The sequence below is a fragment of the Passer montanus genome, unplaced genomic scaffold, assembly GCF_014805655.1.
Source record: "Passer montanus isolate IOZ18808 unplaced genomic scaffold, ASM1480565v1 scaffold26, whole genome shotgun sequence".
Classification (NCBI taxonomy): Eukaryota; Metazoa; Chordata; class Aves; order Passeriformes; family Passeridae; genus Passer; species Passer montanus.
Window position 1 is genome coordinate 1,186,880 of NW_024367261.1, and position 24,664 is coordinate 1,211,543.

General features: G+C 40.5%; 1 protein-coding gene across 2 annotated transcripts in view; it reads right to left on the reverse strand.

The window, feature by feature from the left end:
* F13A1 (coagulation factor XIII A chain) overlaps positions 1-24,664 on the reverse strand; it is a 59,336-nt gene that overhangs the window by 13,337 nt on the left and 21,335 nt on the right. For both annotated transcript variants that reach the window (XM_039712084.1, XM_039712085.1), the window contains exons 5-11: positions 20,629-20,747; positions 14,926-15,033; positions 12,265-12,439; positions 8,834-8,972; positions 2,352-2,455; positions 1,460-1,548; positions 448-601 (exon numbers count right to left, since the gene is read on the reverse strand). In XM_039712084.1, coding sequence (XP_039568018.1) covers positions 448-601; positions 1,460-1,548; positions 2,352-2,455; positions 8,834-8,972; positions 12,265-12,439; positions 14,926-15,033; positions 20,629-20,747 — 888 coding nt within the window. The remainder of the gene's footprint in view (positions 1-447; positions 602-1,459; positions 1,549-2,351; positions 2,456-8,833; positions 8,973-12,264; positions 12,440-14,925; positions 15,034-20,628; positions 20,748-24,664) is intronic.

The window sequence follows — 24,664 nt, forward strand, 5'->3', positions numbered from 1 at the left end:
ATAACATTAACAGTGGGATAACTTCACAGCTGCCAAGGGAGTTGGTGTTAAAGCCATATCAGACAAACTGATGTAGCTGAATTCTTATCAATACAGCTACACTGGTTAACTCTGTGAACATCTGGCCTGAATAAGAAACGTCTAAACATCTGTACAGAAAGCCTTGAATTGTTTTGAATGCTTTGAGTTACTCCATGACTAGCCTTTACTCTCACTACAATTTACTTAGTCTAAAGCACTTCAGAGCAGCAAAGTTTGTGCTTTGCTTGTGCCTTATGATCAATGCATCTACAGTGTTTCTGGGATGGAGTTACAAACAAGGAGTTCCAGAGAGCACTTTGGCAGCTTTTCATGAAACTCCCTCAGTGACAGAGGTTTCCAAGTCATCATCCAGGATTTCACTGAGATAAGTCTACGTCCATATGGCTCCAGCTCATTTCAGGTTACCTTCTCGGAACTTGTACTCCTCAGTAATGTCCATCATCCCATCACCTCCAACTTCCTTGGTCACAATCAACTGGCCAATACGGGTCGTGTCAATGTTTTCTACCACTTGGGTACCATTTTTCTCCATTCTTGTGTAGAAAATGTCACTATTCACCTATGAAATTCAATGAAAGAAGATTGAGATATATGGAAGTAGAGAGAGGAAGAGGAGTCAGTCTATCCCCCCCAAAATAATGACACATTGATTTGAAGTCCCACTAATTACTCACATCTACATTTCACATTTAAAATTAGTTGAAATAGTTGTATGCTGAGATGCATTTTACTATTCACAACTCCAGAATTACAGAGTGTAAACTTTACAAGACTACAGAGAGGTCATTCAAATTTGAGGAGCACTACTACACACTTCTTGTACCAAAAAGCTTTAGAAATAGAGAGGAGAATGCTTAATAGCTAAAATATCTTCATTCTTTTCTGTCCTAAGCCATTTACAATTCAATTAGAGAGAAACTTGTTCTGCAGTGTTGCAATTCTGGGCATGCCTCCTCTGGTGATGCAAGAGGTTAAAGCTCCAGACCAGGCCCTCTATCTCCTTATTGAGATATTTACCTCTCTGATCTGTCAGTCAAATCACCCATGTGACATCTCCATGACCCACAGCAGCCAAAAGGAACGTGGTGAGCAGAAAGAATGAGCAGCTAGAGCTAGCAACCCATTCAGCATAGCTGAATCTTGGAAGGAAAAATGACTGCAGCCTTAAGATTCAATGAAGGCAGAGCAGCTTTTTCTTATTATTGCACTGGGGAGCAGAGAGTAGAGAAATCTCTGTCATTCATTAGAGCCATATCACACCTGCTGGCATGTCAAAACATAATGATGAGATTGTTCTATGACATGAAGTATACATGAAGTAACTTCTCAATCCATAAATTGAAGTGGAGCCCTATCTTCTGTCTCACTGTGGTCTCACTGATATCACTCAGTGCAGTAAAAAATTTCACATATGTACCTCAGCATAGACAAAAGGAGCATCAAATTGGAAGCAAACGTGACCATGTTTGATGGCTTGAACTGAGGCTGGACCACATCTGTACATACCTATGGGGAGAAGAGAGACAAAGTGAGAGACTAAATAAATTAAAAACATGTAAAGATATTATGTTTTCTCAAAAAAAAAAAAAAGGAAAGAGAATTCTTGGGATTTGATGAAATCTTCTAATAGTTTACAGGAACTGTAATCAAGGAGCAAAAAGCTTAATTTTGTTACCAGACCTGTAGATAACATAGACTGAGATCTGGAGCAACCTGGTGGTTCAGTACCTTTAATGGCACTATAACATCCACTGTAGGTCTCAAGCACACCTTGAGAAATACAGTTACAGATGGGTTTGGTTAAAACAGATACTTTGGAAGGAGTCAGGTACACCACAGGCTAAGACCTTGCTACAAATTTGAGAAGATTGTATTTTAAGGGCTGGGAAATTAAAGACTGTAAAGAAAGACTAGTAACTTTTTTTCTCTCCTGTCTACTGCCTGCTAATGTAGTTCAGTTAGGGCTGCATGAAGTAAAGGAGAATTATTCTGATCAGGCTCCTATATAGGTACTCTAAAATGTGAGAAGCCATCTTTGGCAACAGGATCACATCTCTTCAGTACCAAGCAGGACCTTTCTCATGCAGGATTTCATGTCCCAGGGCATCATGAGCAGTGTTATAAGAAGGACAGATTTATTTTAGAGTTCAGAACAGATCAGGACAAGGCCTTGAGGCATGTGTTTTTTTGGTTCAAGAAGTTGTCACTGGCCTTATGGTGCCACTGGCTTAGTTATCGTCAGCTCACTGTTTGAAACAGAGATCCCAAACACTAGAAAATGAACTAAGGAGGACTTCAAGCAATATTACCATCACTGGTTTCTTGAGGTGTCCCATCAACAACTTGCCATCCTCCGAAGCCAACAGGAAGGTCAGGTCTGGTCATCCAAGCTTCGTTCCAGCAATGATAATTCCTTAGAAAAGAGATGGGACCAGTATATTAAATTCTTGGAAATAAGCACACAGACCAAAAACAAATCCTGTGTATTTATGTCCTGGCATTGCTTCGATAACACTGTTTGCCACTTCAGGGATAGAAATGTTGACTCTTTAAAGGTAACAGATTTTTAGGTCTATAAGTTTGGTATCTAGCTGTTAAAATCTGAAAGCCACAATCCTTCCTTGTAGTTTCTTGACTGAAAGTTGAAGAAGGTTTTTTGATTCTTCTAATATGTTCTGAGTGTAAATGTCTCAGAAGATATGCCAGTTTTGGAAATTGTTGGGGTATATGAAAAGCTACACAGACTAGAATTCCTTTCCAGCCAGACACCTCTTCAATCTGCCTGCTAAAGCAAACTTTGAATCTTCAAGCCAATGAAAGATGGTCTGCTTTATAATTATTCAGACTGAAGCTTTGGCATCTCTTATTAAGAGACTTGGGATCAACTCTGCAACATACAGTGTGTAGTTTTGTTTCCATGGCTCAAAACAAGGATGCTTTGCTGGCTTCCATGTTTGTTGAGAAAAAGACCCTGCACAGCCTTTCTAAAGCTATCTTCAATGTAGATTTCTTATAAGTTTTTTCCCATGTGCCAGGCATGATGTCAGAGCTCCTAAAACATACATCTTTTCCTAAAACCTACCTAAAATCACTGTGGGCCAACTTGCATCTTTAGGGCCCAGGACAGTGACCTGAATTATAAAATTCTGAGAGTAGTTCATCTAGGTGCTCAGGGTCAAAATGTTCTCACCTGGCTGGATGCTCAGGATAATTAAAAAACCAGCGCAGCACCATCACAGTCTGCCCTGGGTGTTTCAAAGATAAACAGAAAAGATGGACAGATGTAGTAACTTCCAGCAGCGCTACTGATGCTCAAGGGAAAGCACAAGCAAGATAAAAAGATAATCTGGAAAGAGGATATCTCAGTAAAGCCAGCAAAATGTTTGAATTTCATTACCGCAAAAAATAAAAGAAGGAAAGAGTACAGAAAGGGGCAATTTTGCTTGCAAATTATACATATCCTACAGCAGATCTGAATAAACTTACATCTGTGCAGCTGCTGATATAGCCTCTAGTACACGCAATGATATTAGCAACCAAAATGGGGATTGTTAAACTCTGACCATTCCATTAATAATAGGTGAAAACCAGCTATGAAGCAGTCAGAAGGATCTGAAGCTTGTCTAACAAGACATTTCAAAGTGGAAATGAAAGCTTGCATCAGGGTAAAACTTGTCAGTTAGGAGAGTTAATGAAGCAGCACTACAGAAAAAGGAATTATTCAAGGAAAATGACGCACACTCAGAGAATTTTTGATGCTGCTGACTAGTCAGTGCTGAATCATGCTCACAGAACTTTGCTGAGGGCTACCTGAGAATGGGGACACACTTCATGGAAGGTGGGTATTTGCAAACTGCTATGCCAACACATAAGAAAGACAATCCCTGCCCTGAAGCCTTCTCTGGTTCACTTTGAATCAAAGCTGGATGTGTCACTGGCTTTGTATTCTGCGAAAGAAGAACCTGAAGAGCAGGCAAAAGGAAAGGATGATAAAAACAAGGCTGGGAGTTGGGTAACAGTGTGGAAAATGGCAGATCTAGTCCAGTTATTTGATTAGGCAACACACTTTTTCTATATTTTTTTCTGTATTTGTCTTAGGGATAGGACCTTTCTTTCTGGTTTCTATTGGTGTAGTGTGGACGCAACAGGATGGCAATATTTTAGGTCTGCCTCCATGCAAATGACAAGTACACATAAGGATATCGAATCTGAATGGACAGAAAGACACTGCTTATAGAGCAGTGAGCATTAAGAAAAGGAGGATGAGGGAAACATCTGCCTTTCCAAAAGTAGCAGAAACCTCCCTATAGAAGTGAGTGTAGCTGAGGAGCTAATTCCGTGGCCATAATTTGTTGAACTGATTCTATAATTCTTGTATTCTACAGCAAGCCTGAGACATTAAAGAAAGCAAGAATGGCAATAGAGATCAATGTAGTGACCATTAAATATTTACAGAGATAATTACAGATAGACTAAACAAAGCAATGGGGAAATTAATAAAAGATGACCAGGCGGGTTTTATGCCTGGAAGACAATTCAGGAACGGTAGTTCATATTGCTTATGGGACAGGCAGATGCTGGAAGCAGCTGCTGCCCTTTTATGAGCTAACACGTTCAGGCACTGAGGTTGAGAGGCACTGCTAGGGTCAGGCACTGATAATATTGTTGAGAAATTAGAGCAAAGTGATCTGAAACTAAATGGGAGAGCAGAGGTCTCAGAAGGGCTTTCTCCACAGGGCTGGACATGGTTGAACTCCCATGGGGTTGGGTGACATCAAGAAAATTTCTGCTGAGATGCTGATGTTGATCTGCTTGGACCTCACAGTAAGAGTGAGTCTTGATTCCCATCCAAGAGAAATATTCTTTAAGTGTCTTTATATCATCATCAAGAAAGACAAGGGAACAGACAGTACTGATGGCCCCAAATCCGGCCAGATTTATAAAAATAACTTTTTGCAAAGTCTGTGTAATTTTGTATATGTGTTTTGTTGGTGGTTGTGTTGTTTCCTATCCTGAGGGAGAAGACAATCTATAATAAAAATAAATAAATGTCAGATAACATTCAGAGGGAGCCCCACACTCAGAGATTGATTGGACTAAAAATCCTGGCTCCAAATATCCCTGAAGTCTGAGAGTATTTAAGACCTGAAGACGGATCAGCTCCAGCAGTACAAGGCTAGAGTACAATAGAAATGATATATTAATAAAGAAAAAGAGCTTTGCTTCCATTTCGCAAGAGATTATAAATAAAAGTGAGAAATGCATTTTAAAAAATCATTATAAATACCTTGAGCTTGTCCTCTTAAAAAAGAAATAAAAGAGGCATTAAAAATAAAATCAGGGTTAAGACACAAGTCATTAGAAGGCAGCATGTGGGCTACCAAGGAATGTTACAGAGTAATGAAAAGAAAGGACACAGAGGAGAAATGAAAAGAGGTGTATATATTAAGTCATGCCCAAAGGGTTATGTGCACCATGTACTAATAAATGCACCAGGAGGATAAAAGGATGAACAAGCCAGTTAAAAAAGTTATCAAGCCAAGGAAAAGCAATGTAGCATGGAAGGATGAAATACTAGTGTAAAATTGCATGTGGATTTCATTGGGACTAGGATGATTTTGGATGATCTGACCCTGTCCCAAAATAATGCAGGAGAAAAGAGATTAAATTAAGAACTATTGGGAAACAGCTGAGAAAAATAGAGGTAGGGAAGTAAAAGGAAGTGTCAAAAATTAGTGGGATGTATTTCATAGATTAGGTTAGGAGAAGGAGAGAAGGGATGAGACAGTGAAAATTGTGAAACACAGCAATGCTGGGTGTGTATGGATTGTGTGCTGAGGCTCGCAGTCACTGGGTCTTGTTTCACATCTTTTATAGGTAGAGGAGGTTTCAGAAGACTTCTCCTTTACAGCTCTCTGAGCCATAAAAGGACCAGACCCATGAGACATGCTGAGTCCTTCTGTCTCACAGACAGCAAGCAAAACTGCCCAAGGATACTAACAGAAGGCAACAAGGCAAATAGCAGGACCACAGCTCTGGATCTCAGGAGAGTAGGCTTCAACCTATTTAAGGTCCTGCTTGGAAGCATCCCATGGGAGGCAGTTCTGCGTAGAAGATGGATGCACAAGAGCTGGATGTTTTTCAAGAGTCACCTCCTCCAGACTTAATAATGGTCCATCCTTGTGTGCAGGAAACCAACCAAAAGTGGCACAAGTCCACAGGGTAGTCCCAATTAAAATCCAACATAAAAAAAAAAAAAAATGTTTAAGAAAGATGTGGAGAGCGGGGACAGGTGACCAGGAGGAAAACAGAGCCACTGTCTGAGCATGCAGGCACAGGTATAGGAAAGCCAGAATGGGGCAAAAAATATATGTCAAGGGACCTGAAGGGCAGTAGGAAATGCAAGCAATCAGTGTCAAAAGGAAGCCTATGGAATGTGGGTCTGCTGTTGAACACAGCAGGCAACCTGGTGACAAAGGGTTAGGAGAAGAGAAGGCATTCAGTGTTTTCTTTGCCTTGGTTTTTACTGCTAAGATTTGCCCTCAGGAATCACAGCCCACGAGACCAGTGTGGAGGTTTGGAACATTGAAAACTGGACAAGTAACAAGATAGAGAACAGTTAAACAAACTGAACACACAAGTCCAATGGATCTGATGGGAAATATGAGGTAATCTCATGAAAAATGCCAAGGGAGCTTGCCAGTGTCACTGTAAGACTGCTCATATCTATCTTCAAAAGATCATGGTAATTGGAAGAAGTTCCTGCAGATTGGAGGAAATTAAATGTTGCTCTATTCTTCAAGAGAGAGGAGTATCCAGGGAGAGAGAGACTTGTCAGCTTCCCTTTGATCTCTAGGAAGGTTATAGAACAAGTTCTTCTGGAAAACATTTCCAAACTTATTAAGGACTAGATGATTGGCAGAAGTCAGCATGGATTTACAAGCAGCCAGCTGTGCCTGACAAACCTGAGAGCCTTTTCTGATGAAACGAGTGACTGAAAGGACAAAGGGGAGACCGCTGCATGGGGGTTGGTCCTTTTGACTTTAGTGCCATCTCCCAGAACATCCTCACAGATAAAACTTTGAAGTATAGGCTAGACGAATGGACAGCAAGATATATTGAAAACTGGCTGAATTGCTGGGATCAGAGGGTTGTGATCAGTAGTGATCACCCCAGCTGGAGCTCAGTCATTAGTTGTGTACCCCGGGGGTCAATACTGGGTCTGACACTGTTTAACAGCTTCATTATTACCTGGATTACGAGACCCCCTGTACCCTCAGCAAGTTTGCTGATAAAGAAAACTGGAAGGGGTCAATACTGGGTCTGACACTAACAGCTTCATTATTACCTGGATTACGAGACCCCCTGTACCCTCAGCAAGTTTGCTGATAAAGAAAACTGGAAGGAATAGTTGATACAACACAGACTGTACACAAGGAAATACTAAGGCAACTGGGACTGTTCAGTCTGAAGATGGGAAAGCTGAGTAGGATCTTTTCATGTGTATAAATTCCTGGTTAGGGGATTGAGGGAAAGAAGACAGATCCAGACTCTTCTCAGTAGCCCAAGGACACAACAAGAAGCAATGGGCACATACTGAAACACAGAAAAATCTGTGTGAAGATGAGGAAACACCTTTCTTACTGTGCAAATGGTTGGGCACTGGCACAAGTTTCCCAGAGAAGATGTGAGGTGCCCATCCTTAGGGATACTCAAAGCCCAACTGGACACAGACCCGAGCATCCTGCTCTGGGTGACTTCCAAGGGTCCCTTCTAGTCTCAACTACTCTGTCTTGCTGTGACACAAGCGTCACATGTAAATGAACCTTCTTTCCTTAGATTTCTTCTTGAATATGGAAATCACATAAAAGATGTCACAGCAACAGGTTCAGTCACTTCCTCTACCACATAGTGGGTTTATTGCAGTTTTAATACAAAGACTTCCAGAGATTAAGTTATTAATGAAACATGCTGATGAGCTGCTATGCTAATGAGTTGAAGATCTCATTGACACAAGTCAGGTATATTAATATTGAATAGGACAAGTATCTCCTGAATATAGGAATGTAGAGGTCACATTCATTTCTTCACTCTGAGGAGGAGAGGCTTGAGGGCCAAAATCCCACACAGAGCATATAATCAATATATGCTACACTTCTCCTGTCAGATAGAAGACAGTAGGAGTTTGAAGAGCCAGTTACAGGACTGCCTTCTCAAAAAGAATGTGTAAACTCCTCTTGGCCCTAGGGAGTTTCCTTTTTTTATAAATCTGGTAATAGCATTTCAGTATCTTTTATGGTACCTTGACTTGTTTCTTTTTCAGCTGAACAGGGTTTGTTTTGGAAAGCACTTCTTTGCAACAATGACTTTGTGCACATAATGTAAAACCAATCTACAAATATGGAAACTAGGCACAAGCAGATCAAAAAGGATGTTTTTTCATAGGTATTGAGGTACCCCTTGGAGCCTGGCTCCAGAAGGATGGAAGTACCCATCCTACTCCCTTCCATTTTTAGAAAAATTGGTCCCTAAGGAGCACAAGCACATTCCAGCTCTCCAGTGTGCTTAAATGAGCACTGTATGGGAACATTAATAGCAGGATTCCCCAGAGGTTGCCTGTTTACACCACAAGTCTTCATATTAGTCAGCCTACCAACAATCTATTCATTCTGTTTCACATAAGGCAGCAGTGTTCTTCAATGCACAGAGAAATAAACACAATACAGGCACTGTCATCATGTTTTTTACTACTTAGATCATTGACACATTTAAGGCATTTTCCAGGACTCACCAGACAGAATCTTTTGTAAGTCTGGTGTCCACTTTTCCTTCGTCATCCAGAAAGAAGTCCATCCGTAAATTAGCATTGTTATCATGGGCAGAAGAGTAGTTGGTAATGAGTCTTGCAGGTATCCCCAAGCATCTCAGAACTGTGGCAAAGACAGAAGTGTGATGAGAAAGACAAATATGGAGACGGCGTTCATGGATGACAGGGTGAGAGGACAGAAATAGTAATAACCAGAATAAAATGGGAAAACTCAGTCAAATCAACCCATATAATTCCTTCTATCTGGTTTATATTGCACATGTTAAATATTTGATTTGGTCTCAAAATTATGAGCATTATAAAAAACCCATTGGTACAAGGGTTATAACCAAAGCATCTGGTTACCAATAGTTTAAAAGCAGCTTTGCATAGTGACCACATGGCAGAATTTCAGGTCAAATCTGGGTGCAATGGGTCAGCTGCATGACCAAATGGGATACAATGGAAAAGAAGTTTGAGCTTGCAAGAGATACACAGTATATTAAATCTCTTAGTATCAGTAACTTGGGAGAATTATGAGACTATGCTAAAAAGAAAATTAATAAAAAGTATCTCCTTTTAAGGAGTTTTAATTTGGAGTTTTCCTGTTTGATGTCTGCTGTCAGATGGGATCTGGAGAACACAAAGATTAAAGTAGAAAATTACTGTTAACAATGGGGAAAAGTTGCATTATTTGCAACTGAAATGATAAGGTTTGAGTATCTGAATAAAATACATTACATAATTAATATTGCCTGCCAAGTAACAGCATATTGTAGTCAATAGTCCCTTCTTTCATTAAGACTTTAAAAGGAGGATCAAAAAAAAAACCTCCTAGCCCTAACTCTCACACCATCAAAAAACAGCACTGATGACCCTTCTTACCATTTGACAAGTGGTAAATTTAAGAGAAGTGGAAAAACTGTGGAAATGCTACAGCTATGTCCATAATCTGCAATAGTGCATCAATAGTTTTCTGTCTTTTTTGTGTATCATGGCAGACAAATAGGCATGGAGCACAACCCTGGGCTAGGGGAATGGCTCTGTGGGGTGACACATCATCTCAGCTACTCCAGATGACATAATTTGTCTCAGCCAGAAAAGAGTCCTGACTTTCAATTTAGGAGCCAACATGGCTCTGCAGAAAACAGAGGGTGAGGGGCTTTTGGTGGTTGATGGGGTTTGTTTTGGTTTTTTTGGGTTTTTTTTGTTTGTTTGTTTGTTTGCTTTGTTTTGGTTTTGGTTTTAGTTTGATGTTTTTTGGGTTTTTTGTTTGTTTGGGGGTTTTTTGGTTGTGTTTTTTTTTTTGTTCATTTGTTTTGGGGTTTTAAGAATCTTTTTTGTTGGGTTATTTTCAGTTTTTTGGTTGTTCTTTTGGTGGTCGTGGTGGCAGTGGTTTTTGGTTTGGGGTGGATTTTTTGGGGGTTTTGTGGGGTTTTTTTAAGGGAAAATATTTTTATTGAAAATCCTATTTTAAAATAGTTCCAATGCTGCAGCGCTGAACAGCCCTGCTGCTACTGCTGGGTTTTGTATATTCATTACTGTCACTACTGTGACTCCCAATAAAGTGTAACACTGCACATTCATTTCAAGTTCCTGGATGAAAAATTACCTGGATGCATCCAATACCATATGTACCTATTGATTAAACTTAATTCAAGTGCCCTCCCAGGCTTCCAGCACATGAGCCATCAGGGCTCATTGGAAATAATTTGTCTGACAATTTCAAGATTAATGACCATTTTTTGGAATGTTTTAGCATTTTTAACAGATGAGTATCTGGAGTGTACAATACAGTGACCTTGGAAAGCTGGACTGGTCACAATGATAAAACATTGACAGATGAGAGACTCAAAAGCACCTCAAAACAACCCTGATGGTTGCACGTGATTGTTTGGACCTTCACTGTCCCCTGTGCAGTGGTCAGCAGCTGGATGTGTCAGTGGCTCTCATCAGATCAGCCAACACTGGACAATATTTTCATTTCATAATGTTTAACAAACTTTATACTTGCAGTCCAAAGTACCAGGTCTCTGACTTGACTAACTTAGTCAGCAAACCAAGCCAAGTTTTGCCCCAGATAAATACGCCTCTCCCTTTGACACAGCAGGCTCCAGGCTCTGCTGCATTGCCCCAGTTTCACAGTGGCCTGCAGGCAAATTATTGCATAGTGGTGATTCAGGGCAAGTGTGGGGGGAAGGTGGGAGAACTGGTGTGTGTCTGTCTGTGATCTAGGGAAATCCAGATAAGGGAACGGGCAGAGAAGACAAAGCGGCCCACAGAGTCCACTGTGAGGAATTGCATCCATACGTAGTCGGGATTCAGGGCAGGTGTGGGGGGAAGGTGGAAGAACTGGTGTGTGATCTAGGGAAATCCAGATAAGGGAATGGGCAGAGAAGACAAAGCGGCCCACAGAGTCCACTGTGAGGAATTGCATCCATAAGAAACATTTGCATGAACTTTTTCAAACCCACTGTGTGAGGCTCAACATAACCAGGCAGTGTGCACTTGCAGCCCAGAAAGCCAACAGCATCCTGGGCTGCATCCAAAGCAGTAGGACAAGGGAGGGGATTCTGTCCCTCTGCTCTGCTCTGCTCTGCTCTGCTGAGACCCCACCTCGAGAGGAGATTCCAGCTTTGGGGTCCCCAGCATAGGAAGGACATGGACCTGTTGGAGCAACTCCATAGGAGGCCACAAAGTGTGTTCCTGTGCAAAAGCAGATGTTGTTGTTAGAAAGTGCTAGACAGTCAAAATATGGGACCAATCCAATGCTGCTTTCCCCACTGGTTTTTATGACCTGCACCATTCTGTTTACTGCAACACTAGAACTCTAGTTTGACCAAATGTGTTTAGACTTAACCTTGTAGTGCTAGACAATTCATAAACTAGACCATCATTTATTTTCTCCATTCTTCTGTCTCATGAACACCACATAAAATGTTAACAGTGCTCAGTTAACAGGTGCAGGGAGAGTGCACCTCTATTTTTCTAGGAGCGATCCTCAGTAGTAAGATTTGGCCTTTCTGGAGCAGAAACACTATCACATATCCCATGTTGAGTAGTAATTTAATCTTTTAGGTCTAGACAACAAGGACACTGTCTAAGAATTCTTGACAGAAATGTGGACTGTGCTGAAGGGCTCAACTTTCTTTCACACAAACTCACCCTTGTGAGTCACTGAGTACATTTCTCTGAGCCAATAAATAGTTAACAGATTTGTTTGGAAGAGCAGCTGACCTAAAGAACACACCTGAGGTTTTTTTAAAGACCATCTATTTTAGCCATGTATTTTTAAGTATCTCTACTATTTAGTCCTGAACAGCACAGAGCTAGGAAGTATTTTAATTGGTTTTACCTAAAAACTCTGTTGAGCGGGAGCCACATAGCAGCTTAGAGCTTTTCTCACTGATACCTACATGTGTTGAAGACACCAGCGAAAACCCAGCACTGGCCATATCGGACAGGTTGCTTAGAACTGTAATACTCCAAGAGAATGTCCACACTTCCCGTCCAGGCTGAAGGTGCAACACCATAATCGTACGAATTGTTCCAGGATCCAGCAATCACACCGTCGTCATCCCTGGAGTTAATCTAAAATCAAAGGAAATGAGCATTAGAGGTGTCAGAGACTGAATAATATAAAGCTCTTTAACTCAGCAAACTGATAGGATGAGAGAGAGTGAAGATAGCCAGGCTAGAAAGTTAGATAGAAGTGTTTCATTATGAAGGTAGGGGTATAAATAGGACCATCTTGTTAAGGGCATGGATTCTCCACCACTGAACAATTCTGAATGAAGGTCAAACACTTAAAAATAAATCTAAAATTAAATCACCGCACTGAGTATCCATGTTGCCAGTTAATAAGTTTTATTAACATTAAACATGCTTATGGTTATGTATTTTTAGTAAACAGAATCAGTTACATACTGGTAAGCAAGTCTCAGAAATATTAAGCTGTACTCTTTTCATCATCTGTTTTTATGTCCATATCAGCCCAGAGATTTTAATAAAATCACTCCTGATTTACAACAGATTGAGAGGAGAACCACTACTCCTCTCTACTGTTATTTTCAGAGTAGAAACAAATTTCTTTGGTCTGGCCCACATGAAAACAAGAAGGAATTTGCTGTGTAAGTTTTCCTCTGGTAAGATTATAAAAAGCAAAGAGTTTTGCTGACTAATGGCTGTACTGATAGGCATTAACAAGCAATACTTCTCCTAGCTTCAATTTGAACCAAACCAGTTGAGGCTGTGCAAAAAGCTCATTCACGCTGTACCTTTTAATTATGCTAATGTGGAACAGTTACAAGCCAGCCAAATAAATCACAATTCCCATTTAAAAGCTTTTGGCTGCATTAACTACTCTTTTATAATTAGAAAATCGACTTCCTGTGAACTCTAGGACTGAACTGAGATAAGTATTCAGAGTCATAACCAACGGGTTAAGAGGTTGTGGCCATCTCACTGGTATAGGAAACAAGCCAAGAAAAGAATCACTTCAAGGACAGGACAGCATGTTGATCTTCACTTTCTGCTCTGACTGTAATGAGTGGAAGAAGAGAGGGACTCCACCTGCTCTGCCATGCCAGAAAGCCTCAGAAGTATTCCAGCATGGGGGGGCATGTCTTCAGACAAGCTCAACTCTACCACATTTCAACTTGAGCAAGAATGAGGTTAAGTAACACAGGTGGGATTTCAGCATTTCTTGCCCACTTCTTACTCGGGTCCAGATTTCAATGACCAAATCCCCTACCCAGTTATGGCCCAATTCTGCAGATTAGCCCTAGAGTCCACTGAGTCCTGGATTTTCAATGGTGAACTCCTCCATTTCTCTAAAATGTTGAGTGGCTCAAAATCTAACTAATATCCAAGCCCTATTTGGATTCATAAACTTTGTTCAATTCTGTCCTAAGGACTTCCACAGTCCTTACATGAGGGACTTTTGCATCTACTAGTTCAGGGATGAGGAAACCACATTTGATTCTTTCTTCTATCCAAAGGTCCAAAACTGTATTTCTAACATCTGGGATGAAAGAACTAACTAAAATGTCAAAAGACAAAGAGAAATAGAGAGAGAATACTTCTTGCTGAAGCTATTTTATTTAACATGCAAGACTAAGAGGCTGGAAATTCCACTTCAATGTCTTCTAAGACAAAGAACTCATTTTCTTAAAGCCTGGGCAAATGCTATAACAAATGGGTTTAAGAATCATCCATCTCCAGCAGCCATGTCATGTGGACAGTCTATTTTAGTAGCTGGCTAAGGAGAACATCTAATTACTGTAGCTCAATGACTAGAATATTATTCTGGGAAGCAGAAAGCATCATCTAATAAGGCAAAAGAGAGGACTCAGCCTCTGTCTTCCACAACCTGGATGAGTCTAGCATCTTGAATATTAGGGATGGGACTGCTCTTGCACCCATAGCATGATTCCTGGTGCCTGGCAACTGGAAAGAATGGAGGTCTGGATAGTCTTCTCAGTTATTTTAGCTACTTTCATTCTGATAGGGGTATGTTTTGTGGACCTCATGTTAAAGAGGACAGTTCCCACAGTGTTTTCCTCTGGGGCCAAAACAGCCCGTTTATATAACTGCTCTCAGCCTGATTAGGTCATCTGGGGCTTGGATCAGACATAACAACATGCTCCATTGCAGTGTTCTAAGACCCCATTGAGGTTAGCACTGGAGTCCACATAAAGTCCCTCAGTTCCCCATCCAAAATTCCACCCATCATGCCACTGTATTGTCTATAGCAGAAACAGCTTTCTCAATTATATTAGCTACTGGAAATGAGCACATTGTCACATAAAAAACACTTATGCCTGGAGTGCAATGTCTAAAAGTGGCTTTCCCACCAGTGAGGCACAACTCTCAGGAAAAGGCAATAAGCCAACAGCAGTTGCTTGAACTTTAGTGGAGAGAAATAAAACGTCAGACCCTAGAATGGACAATTGTCAGAATGGACAACTGATGTGTTGTGTGTTGTAGAGAGCATGTCAGGGCAAGAGGGCCAGTTAAATCAGCCCAGCTTTGATTTATGAGTCTCTTCTGACACATACTAGGCATCCATTACATACCACTGCTGAGGCAACACGGCAGATTTTGATTGGGTTTCCACGACCAGAGAGCTCCAGTTCTGCCTTGTCCATCAGGAACAGGCAAGCATCCAGAACGTTTTCTTCAAACTAGATAAAAGAAAATAAAAAGGGACACAGGGGGAAAATTGACTCACTTTTTATTCTGGAAAGAACAGGCAAAGCTATTTTCCCTGTTGTTGTAATTGATGATCAATTTCAAAATCAGCTGGTCACAACAAAGCTCTGTGTTTAACAACAGAAATTTTCTTCTGGAATAATCACCCATGTGTGGGAAAAAAATAAAAATGTGAGAGTCTGTGAGGGAAGAGAGTGTAATTTTCAATTCAATCTTAGTCCAGTTCCCAGAAGGTTGAAATGACAACACAGACTTTCTGACAGGACATGGAATTTTTAAGTGCTAACAAGTATATAATAGGAGGGTATATAATAATAACTACAAGAGGCTTGTCTACTTGCAAAGGACTTCATGTCCTTCACAGATTCCAGACCTACTAATTCCAGGGCTTCTCCGACACAGCCGGTGCATTGCTGGGAGCTTGAACAATAAGTGGTTTGCAAGTGGTAATTTGAAGACACTTGTATTTCAAAGTTATTTTTAAAATCTGTTTAAAATTGACAAGCCAAAAGCTTATTATATAGATTAATCCTGGTCTAAAAAATTTAAACAGCAAAAATACCAAGTGACCTAAAGCAGTCTTCTTCAAAAATAGAGTGAAAAGGTACATTTTTTTCAATCTAGCATGAACAAGCACAAGAATGAATTGAGGGCAGAGGTGTCTAAATAGACCACAAACCATTTGTCACAGAACTTGCCCTGCTATGTATTTCATTTTCCTTAGAAGAAACTGCATAGCAAAGGAAAATACCTCTGTCCCCTGGAAAATGGTAGCAGACAGGGAAATGCACAATAATAAAACAAATATCTTCTAGATACACAAACTTATATTAACATTCAAGTCTGTGACAGAAACTCCATGGTGTTAGGTTTTATGTTCTATGCTTGCATCCTGAAACATATGATTGATGCTAATAGGATTTTTGCTCTCAAGCTGCTACTGGAGCTGGATTGATTTCCTAACTCTCTACAGCCTGGCTTAGGTCTCCTTGGCAGATAAGGCCATTCTGAATTTTGCCTCCTGAAGAAAGTGAGAAGACCCCATATCAAACTGCTGCTTTGGCAGTCTGGGGAGAGGAGAATGGACAGTGAGGTCAGAGAGCTGAAAAGGAAGCCCCAAAGAGTAAAGACTGCTCTGATACAGCAGGGAAGATGGGAGGGATAAACTGAGCTCTGGCATAAGCTAAGAAAGGGGCAGCACTGTCGTGTTTCACCGTCTTCAGCCATTTCCTGGCCAATGGAAGTCCTCTACTTCTGTCTTGAGGGTAGCACTGCCATATGGATCCTTTTCAGCAAACATCCTCCAAGGCAGCACACCTCTCTTATTATCACCCACACTTGCACTGAATTACTTCCTCTGGAGCAGGTATTCGCTAATGATCACTTTATAGTCTGAGAAAACTGAATTAATGGTGTTTGGGAATAGGGAAACAGGGATTAGTGTTTCTCAGAGACCTACTACCAGTATTTTGTCATCACTGGGAAGCTGAATAATTGCACATCCCAGTCCCCTCCACTGGGATGTGACGCAAATAATGTCTGGTGAATGACTGCTGTGGAGAACCTCTATCCCAAGGAGAATCCTCACAACAGAAAATGTAAACTCTGGGCCCCTGTAGCTGTCATTCATGGTTCAAATTAAATTTTCTTCTAATCTGGCCCAACAATCTTTTACCAGGATCAAAATCTGCTATCTGCACTTCAATTGATCAGGCCTGGGTTAGATCAGTAAGATCACTTTACCCTGCAAATTAAACTTTTCTCATCTACAGTTTATGAGACACTGTCAGTCTTGCCAGTATATACAGAAAGAATAAAGAGGAAATAAATAGCTATCAGGGTTGTTGCCTTCCACCTCAGCATTTACAAAGTGACATGAATGCTTGTGAAATAAGTGGATCAACAGGGAAGAGAGCACAAGCTGCAAAGGCTAGCTGGCTTACACTTTTGCAGTAGTGTAGGATGCAGAGTAGCCTTAACACCAAGGCCAGTTTTGCCCTTCTTGACTACTAAGGGATTTTAAAATAATTAATCAAACTAAATCAGTTTTTTGCCCTCACTCTCGGCAAGAAAATCCTATCTAGAGGGAAGTGGAATAGAAAAATAGCAGTTATAAGGCTGAACATCTCTGAAATATCAGAGGAATCAGAGAAGTAGTAGGCAGGGCAGCTAGGACAGGTGAGTGAACCTGATCCAGGCACAGCCCCTGTCTGTTCCTTTGAAGCTGAAATGAAAATAAACCTATTTCAGGAACAAAATAACTTTGGTAAAACCACCTGGAAAAAAATGCAGATGGAAAATAAGGCACGAGAAAACACCCAGGTGAAGTGCACACTGATATGCCTTGTGATACAGAGCAGCACACATAGCTGTCCTGGCCATCCACCTGCATGCTAAACTGTCTCCATGAGATGACCTTCCATTTAAACCAAAGCAAGAGAGGCTGCATCATTTTTGCACAGGTTGACTTGTGGCTGTGTTTCTCACAGTCAGCTGCAGGCAGATGTGACCTCATGTTGCCTGTGGTCTGACCTGACCAAACCCATGTGCTGTAGAATTACATGGGCACAGTGGGTTTCCAAGCTAATCAATGTGTGGACTTGAGAGAAGCCACAATGGCAACAGAACTCTATGCCCACCTGTTTTGTTTCATTTTTGTCACAAAACCAGTAGTCAACATTAAATTATCAATATAGCATCCAACTTTTGACATTTTTCAGCTAGAGAATTCCTATGTGCCTCGATGTCTTCCAAAGCCAAATTTCCCCTGGATTCTCCATGGAATTTTCTGAGTGACTGCCTTTTAAACTTTCTTAGGAGGCATCACAGTCGTGTTACAAGGAACACCTCCATCGTCATTCATTGCAGCCATGTTTCAACTGTTCTGGTGTTTTCTCTTCCTCTGTCCATGCTTCTTTCCTTTTCTCTTCTCATATTGATGTTTCTCATTACAGACAGCAGCTTTGAGAACCATCTCCAACCAGTTTTGAACTCTATGCTCCTTTTCAATTTACAACCTGACTTAAAGTTTCCAGCTGTCATTATCCTACGTAATTTTTTAGCTTAAGAGCATTACCATGCAGAAGTCTATCTGCATTTTTGTATATGACCATATACCTTTCACCCCTATGACTCTGTGTGGCCTTGTGCTTTTACTTACATGCTGTAAAGGGCTATATATAATATATATAAAAAGAATAATTGTATGATATAGTCCAAATATAGGCTTTTCTGCTGGTGCTTTTACTCACTCACAGCAATGCTGCTGTTCTTAACATCTGGGATTGCCAAAAACATGTTTTTAAAGGTTGGAAATGGAAAGGGTAAGATCAGGAACACTCTCTCCTCCCTTTGACTGAAAGTAAGGGAACCATAAGAATATTTTTCTGTTCCTTTGCAGATTAACTTATCTGTTGAACCCCATCAAAGTTATTAATTCCATTAAAGCTCTTGGCTTGGGCCTGTTGAGATGCATGTGCCACAGCTTTCACATGGGCAACCAACAGCAAAAGATGCACCACAGCACGGGGTGAAAATCAGGTCCTCTGATTTCAACCAGCACAGGAATTTCCATTTCCAAAGTACATGAGAAAGGACTGTGGAATTGCCCTAACCTCCGAGGCAGAGCTACCTCCTAGCAAAACCAAATAAATAATGCAGTTTCTCAAGGAAGGCTGGTATCTGTGTCAGGAAGATGCCAGATTCCCAGAATATAAACACCTCAGGCCAAGACACCACAGGCCATAAATTTAGCATCTTAGGACATAAATCCAGCATCTGGTTTAAGCAGCATCTTCCACCTCCAGCTGCTTATTCCCCTCTCTTCCTCCCCCTTGCATCTGTCATGGAGTGAATCCCAAATCTAGGAACAGAGCAAGCCCAAGAAATTACCCAGGGAGAATAAAAAATCAAGGAGATGCTTATTCAGCTAGATCAGCTCTCAAGGCTGCACAAGTGCTTGCAGGGGGAGAGAAGGGCCAGGAGGGGGCATTTTTGGTCAGCTTACATGCGAGCCCAGCTTTGGCCTCAGGATATGGTTCCACATCTCTTATATAAGAGGCACCATCAGTTTATGGAATTTCTTCCCTGCTTCTTATTTATGGGTTGTTTTTGTCTCAGTCAGGAAACCAGTCAGACCCTGCAAATAACAGCACTGACACAACCAAAGGAATGGAGCAGCGGCAGGAACTCCCTAATGCAATGCTGCCACAGGAAAAAAAAGATGAAATTGTACCCTTAAATTAGGAAAAAAAAGAGATGTGAGTTCAAAGAGATCTCCAGGGCAAGCACACTGGCAATTCATCCTGCTCAAGCTTTGAGGTGGTATTTAGCGGAGGGAGAGAAAGCAAGATGCAAGGACCCTTCTGCAAAGCTGTGCTAGGGAGGTGCCACAAAACCTGAATGGATCCATCACCAGAGTAATAAGGAAATACCTTCTTAATTGTGCTGTTGTGAAAATCCAGGAGATGAGACAAATTAATCATGTCCAGTATCTGTCCATTGGAGCCCCTCTGAGTGACAGTTAGGGTTATAGATTTGCTATCATTTGAATTCTGCTTGGCAATGCCTTTTCCCATTCTAACACAATGAATTAATTCTTCCATCTCATAGGGATTTTTAGGCCAGATAGTTCTTACAAGAAGGTTGAGGTAAAACAGGCAAGTAAAAAGTCTGAGACAAGGGGTAGTGGTTTTAAACTAAAAGAGGGTTGGTTTAGATTGCATATAAAGGAGTAGTTTTTTACAATGATGGTGGTAAATTGTTGAAACAGGCTACCCAGAGAAGCTGTGGATGGTCCATCCCTGGAAGTGTTCCAGGCCAGGGTGGACAGGAATCCGAGCACCTGGTCTAATGGAAGATGTTCATGTCCATGGTGGGGTGGTGGAAACAGATATCTTTAAAAATCCCTCCCAACCCAAATTATTCTATAATTGTATATTATTGAAGGCACACCAGCACCCCAGTCCATCTTAGTGGAGGTTGTCTCTCCCAGACTGCAACAGACCACTGGAGACTGTTGTTATCAAGTCCAGGCAGAAAAGGGAGAGATTCTGTCAGAATAAAATTTTGGAATTAAATATTAGTTTGTCTTAGGAAACTTGTAACTATCTGACTCCCAAGAAGAACAGAATTATTTCCACCAAGTTGCTAAAACTAAAAAGAAAAGTCAAAAAGCAATACAACCTGCTGTCAAAAAATGAAACAAAGCCAAACAAAAAACTCTACTTTTCATAAATTTATTTGATCCTGAAGCAGCAATAATGCAGCAGCAGAAATACCTCTGCCCTGTGGAACCCTCAGCTAATGATTATAACTTCCAACAGGCAGCCTCTTAGTATCTGAAATATGCCCCTGAAACAAGGTCTTTAAATATCAGCTATTATAGTATTGCTTTTCTGGATTAGGCATATTCTCACTTCATGCAATATTAAAATGATACCCCTTATCTTTCTGAAGGAGAAACCAATAATGCATTCCAGAGCCCACAGTCTCAGCCACAGTCTGGTGTCAATTAAACTCATTTGCTGTCCTACTGGGAGCATCCAGAGAAGATCTAAACAGCTCACCTGCCCGTAACTCCAGCTTCTTGATTTTACATCTTCGACGTTTCCATGGAATACAATACCAACATCATTCAGAACATATTCTTCCCTTTCTTTCTCGTCATCCAGGTACACAGCATCCACTGCATTAGTTTACCAAAAATAAATATTAGTACAAGTGCCTAATTTCCACATATGACAGATAAATGTGCATATATCTTAGCATATAATGCATTCATCTTTGATGAAAAGTATCCCTCTTGCATCAAACAAAGCAATACTTGCTTCAACAGAGTACAGGGATAAGGAGGTAGTCATCCTAGTCAGGAATATACACAACTTAAAAACATGCAAGATGTTGCTGGCAACTCCTGCCAGTTTTCTCAGGATCTGTAAAGTATGATTAAAATGTCACATCTTATCAAGAATTTTATGATTAGTGTGTACAACTAATTTAAAAGTTGGAGCACCATGATGCAATTCTGCATCTATACAAACAGATCAAAGAACCATTTCAAACCTATTAATGTTAATGGAAAACAGCTCAGGTCAAGAGATCTAAAGAAAAATCTGTAGTGCATTAAAAAAATGGAATACAGTTTTTATAACATATTAGGAGAAAGGTTTGATTGTCTTTTCTATGCATTAGGTATTTACTGGAGTATCCCTTCCCCACATAGCTTGACTGACCAGGTAATAAGAGGAGAAATTCATATTCACAAGTGTCTAAGTGAGAACTGGAAGTCATTGGATGAGGTCTTTACCAAAATATATACAAAGGGTACATTCTAGACTGGACTTATATCAAAAACCAAGAGTATATGCATACATCCTTGACTTGCAAATATGATTTACATATGTAAATAACTCATTATTAATGTTCATAAGAAACTCTGAATGACATGAAACCGTTCAGACATTCACAGGTAAGTATGAAGCAGGCTGTGATGCTGAGATGCTAGAATAGTTGAAGATTTCTTTGCCAATGATTCCATTTTGAGACTAAAAGATACACGTTAACAATTAATAGCATGGGAATTAATTAATTAAAGGAAATCAGTACTGTGGTTCCAGATAGCAAATTAAAGGGAATTTCCAACAGTTTGATATGAGCAAGTACAAAACTACATTCACTACTCTCACAGTAGATTTCTTCAGCACCCCATTACAAATTACTGGAGGATGATTTAACTTTTAAAAGCCTATTGATTTGTGTTGTGTTTTGTTGAAATGCAAATCAGATTTGCACTTTCTTGTAAACCTCATCCTCAAAAGCTACTTCATTCCTCCATGAATCTGCAATTTGGCCAAAAATAAGCTAAATCCTGAGTCCACAAAAAAAAAAAAAAAATTAAAAAAAAAATTATATATATATATATATAAAAAATCAGTGGCAAAGCTCATGTTGGCCTCACCTAGGTGAAAGGCTTTGCCAATATACACATTTGACCCTTCTGAAAGTTTTGTTTTTCTTCAAGATATTTTTCTAAGTCTATATATATATGCAGAAGGGATTATGCCTAGATATGTAATATAATGACCTCCACATTGGTGTGCAAAGGATGATGGAGAAGCAGGGGTTAAATACAAGGAGCCTGTACTGCATTTGAGGAGATCTGTGCTTGCTGTTTTGCTTTATGGCAGTTGCTGTACAGACCCTGATGACTAAGTACAGCTTGGAGCAAGCAGAGGAACAGCAGGTTTCGTGGAGTTTTATCTAAAACAGACAGCTCTGAGACCCACTCTTGTTATTTGTCAGGGTGGTATTCCCCTGGCTTCTAAAAGCTGGACCATTAAGAAGTTTGTAAGCTTTTCACTACCCATGACCTAGCCAACCTCAGCCTGCACCCAGGTACAAAGTGGATGATCATGGGTTTACTGTACTCAGAGGCTCTGAGGTGAAAGAGATTGTTCAGACTTGACAGTGAATGAAAAGGCTGCAGCCATTCCTGCAAGCAGGGACTCTCATATACTTATGAAACTGTATATTACATGACTTTTTTGTGGTCCAACAAGTTCTGCATAACATGCCACTAAAGATACGGCAGGTGTTACAGATCATATAGGCTCTGTTTCATTAGGCTGGATTTGCCTGATTTGCACATTGAATGATTATCTGCATTCCCTCACTGAGCTCTGGATTTTATTAAAGTCTGTCCATACAAATAGTACACAGAGTTCATTTAAAGAAGGAGAATTCACACCTTCTTCTGTGCAGTTACACATTCAGTGAAGTGTGTGCATATGCCTTCTTGACAGCTGTTGTTTTCTTTTGGGGATTAAAAATATCAACATTGATCTTGCTGGTATCAATTGAGATGCTTATGTTATTTTGAGACTGCATGATCTTTGCTAAATCAGATGAAAATTGATTAACTTCTCTGTCGATTATTTTAAATATTTGTGTTTTTGATAAGGTAAAAGGTCTTTTGTGTTTTATAGAGAAGCCAGCTGCTTTGATTTTTGACAGCTTTCACTGCCCTTGAGACTGTTTAGAAAAAAATATGAGGCATTTGTGACTACTTTGATGCTAAGCATGCTCTACATAATGCAACTCCTAATTATTTTGTGCAAGTGGAGGCTCACATCTGACAAACAGAAGAATTCCACAGAAATGTGCTGGGTTTGTTTGTTCTTTTTCTCTAGCAGTTCAGAGGGTTTTTTTACTCTGTTCTTTTATCCTGGGAATTTACTAAGACACCAGCAATGCTACAAAGAAGCAAATTAGCTTCTATGCTACTCTGTTTGAAGTTGGAGAAGGTGAAAATACACTTCACGTGAAGACAGCACTGCAGGTGAGGAATCCCTTGCTAAAGACATGAGGAGTGCAGAATAACCCTTTCTGTTTGGGAAAGTGAATGAATTCTACCCAGCATGGAGGGACCCTAACCCCAGCACAGCCACCCTGTGGTGCTGGAAAAGCCATTTCTTCATGCAGACAGAGACAGCTGAGCACAGCAGCACCAGCAGGCAGGTGGAAGTGGAAGCAGCAGGTTTGCCCTGAGCTCCCAGCCTCCCTTCAGTGTGACCCCGAGGGAATCCAGAAATGTGAGGCTGGGCTCACTGGAACCCGCAGGGCTCATGTTGGGAAGAGGACAGTGCTGTGACAAACCCCAAGCTGCAAGAGGTGCATGCAGTTATCTACAAAAAGCACTCTACCCAGGATCAAGATCAGTATGCTGCCTTGAATAGTACTAGTACTTGCCTACATTAATGTAGCAAAAGGATGAAGCTCTGTGTGAATTTTGCCCATGCAGAATATCTGACACAAGTGATAAAATTTCAGATTTACCTATAAAAATTAAGAAAATGTTATTGGGCCAAATTTGGATGACTGGTAACATGTGAGATGAGTCCAGAGTCAACCACATGTTACTAATCCTCAAACTGTGTTAGAACATTTAAGCAGAAGAAATATGCAGCTGACTCAATAAAGTTGCAATATATTAAATTGCTTAAATGAAATCCACTTGCATGAGGCTTGGGTAAGCAAAATGCACACCTCAGCCCACAGGGTCTGCAATTTACTCAGCTGCACTATGCACCTCCACCTGTGAGAGAGTCACAGAAGTCAGCACAAGGTCTTTTCCTGATAAGCACTTAATGTTCCCCAGCAGAAAGTTGCAGGGACTCAGCACTGCTTGGAAAGAGCTCACAGCTCCTTGGAAAGAGCTCACAGTATCCAGATCAAAGGAGCTCTTCTCCGCTTTCATGTAGTCTGATGTTGCCAAGAGTTTAGTTAAATTCCAAGAAGTTATCCTTAACTACTTGCCATTTGTATCTTCTGTTCCAGAACTGAAGAGGGCTCTGCATGCCCAAAAGCACATCTGTTTTATCCAGCCATGTCATCTGGCTGTAGAAAGGATGCTGCCTCTCCTCACAGACTTTACCTTGCTTATTAAGTAATGAAAATTTCACCTGAGTAACTGAAATCTCAATCCACTAGTTAGGTGAATTCCCAGATGTTTGGGGCTGGTGTATATAATTTTGGAGAGTTTGGCCCTGTGTCTTTAAAGTATTCTTGGTTATCAGTCTTAAATATAGCTAAAGGGATTAAAAT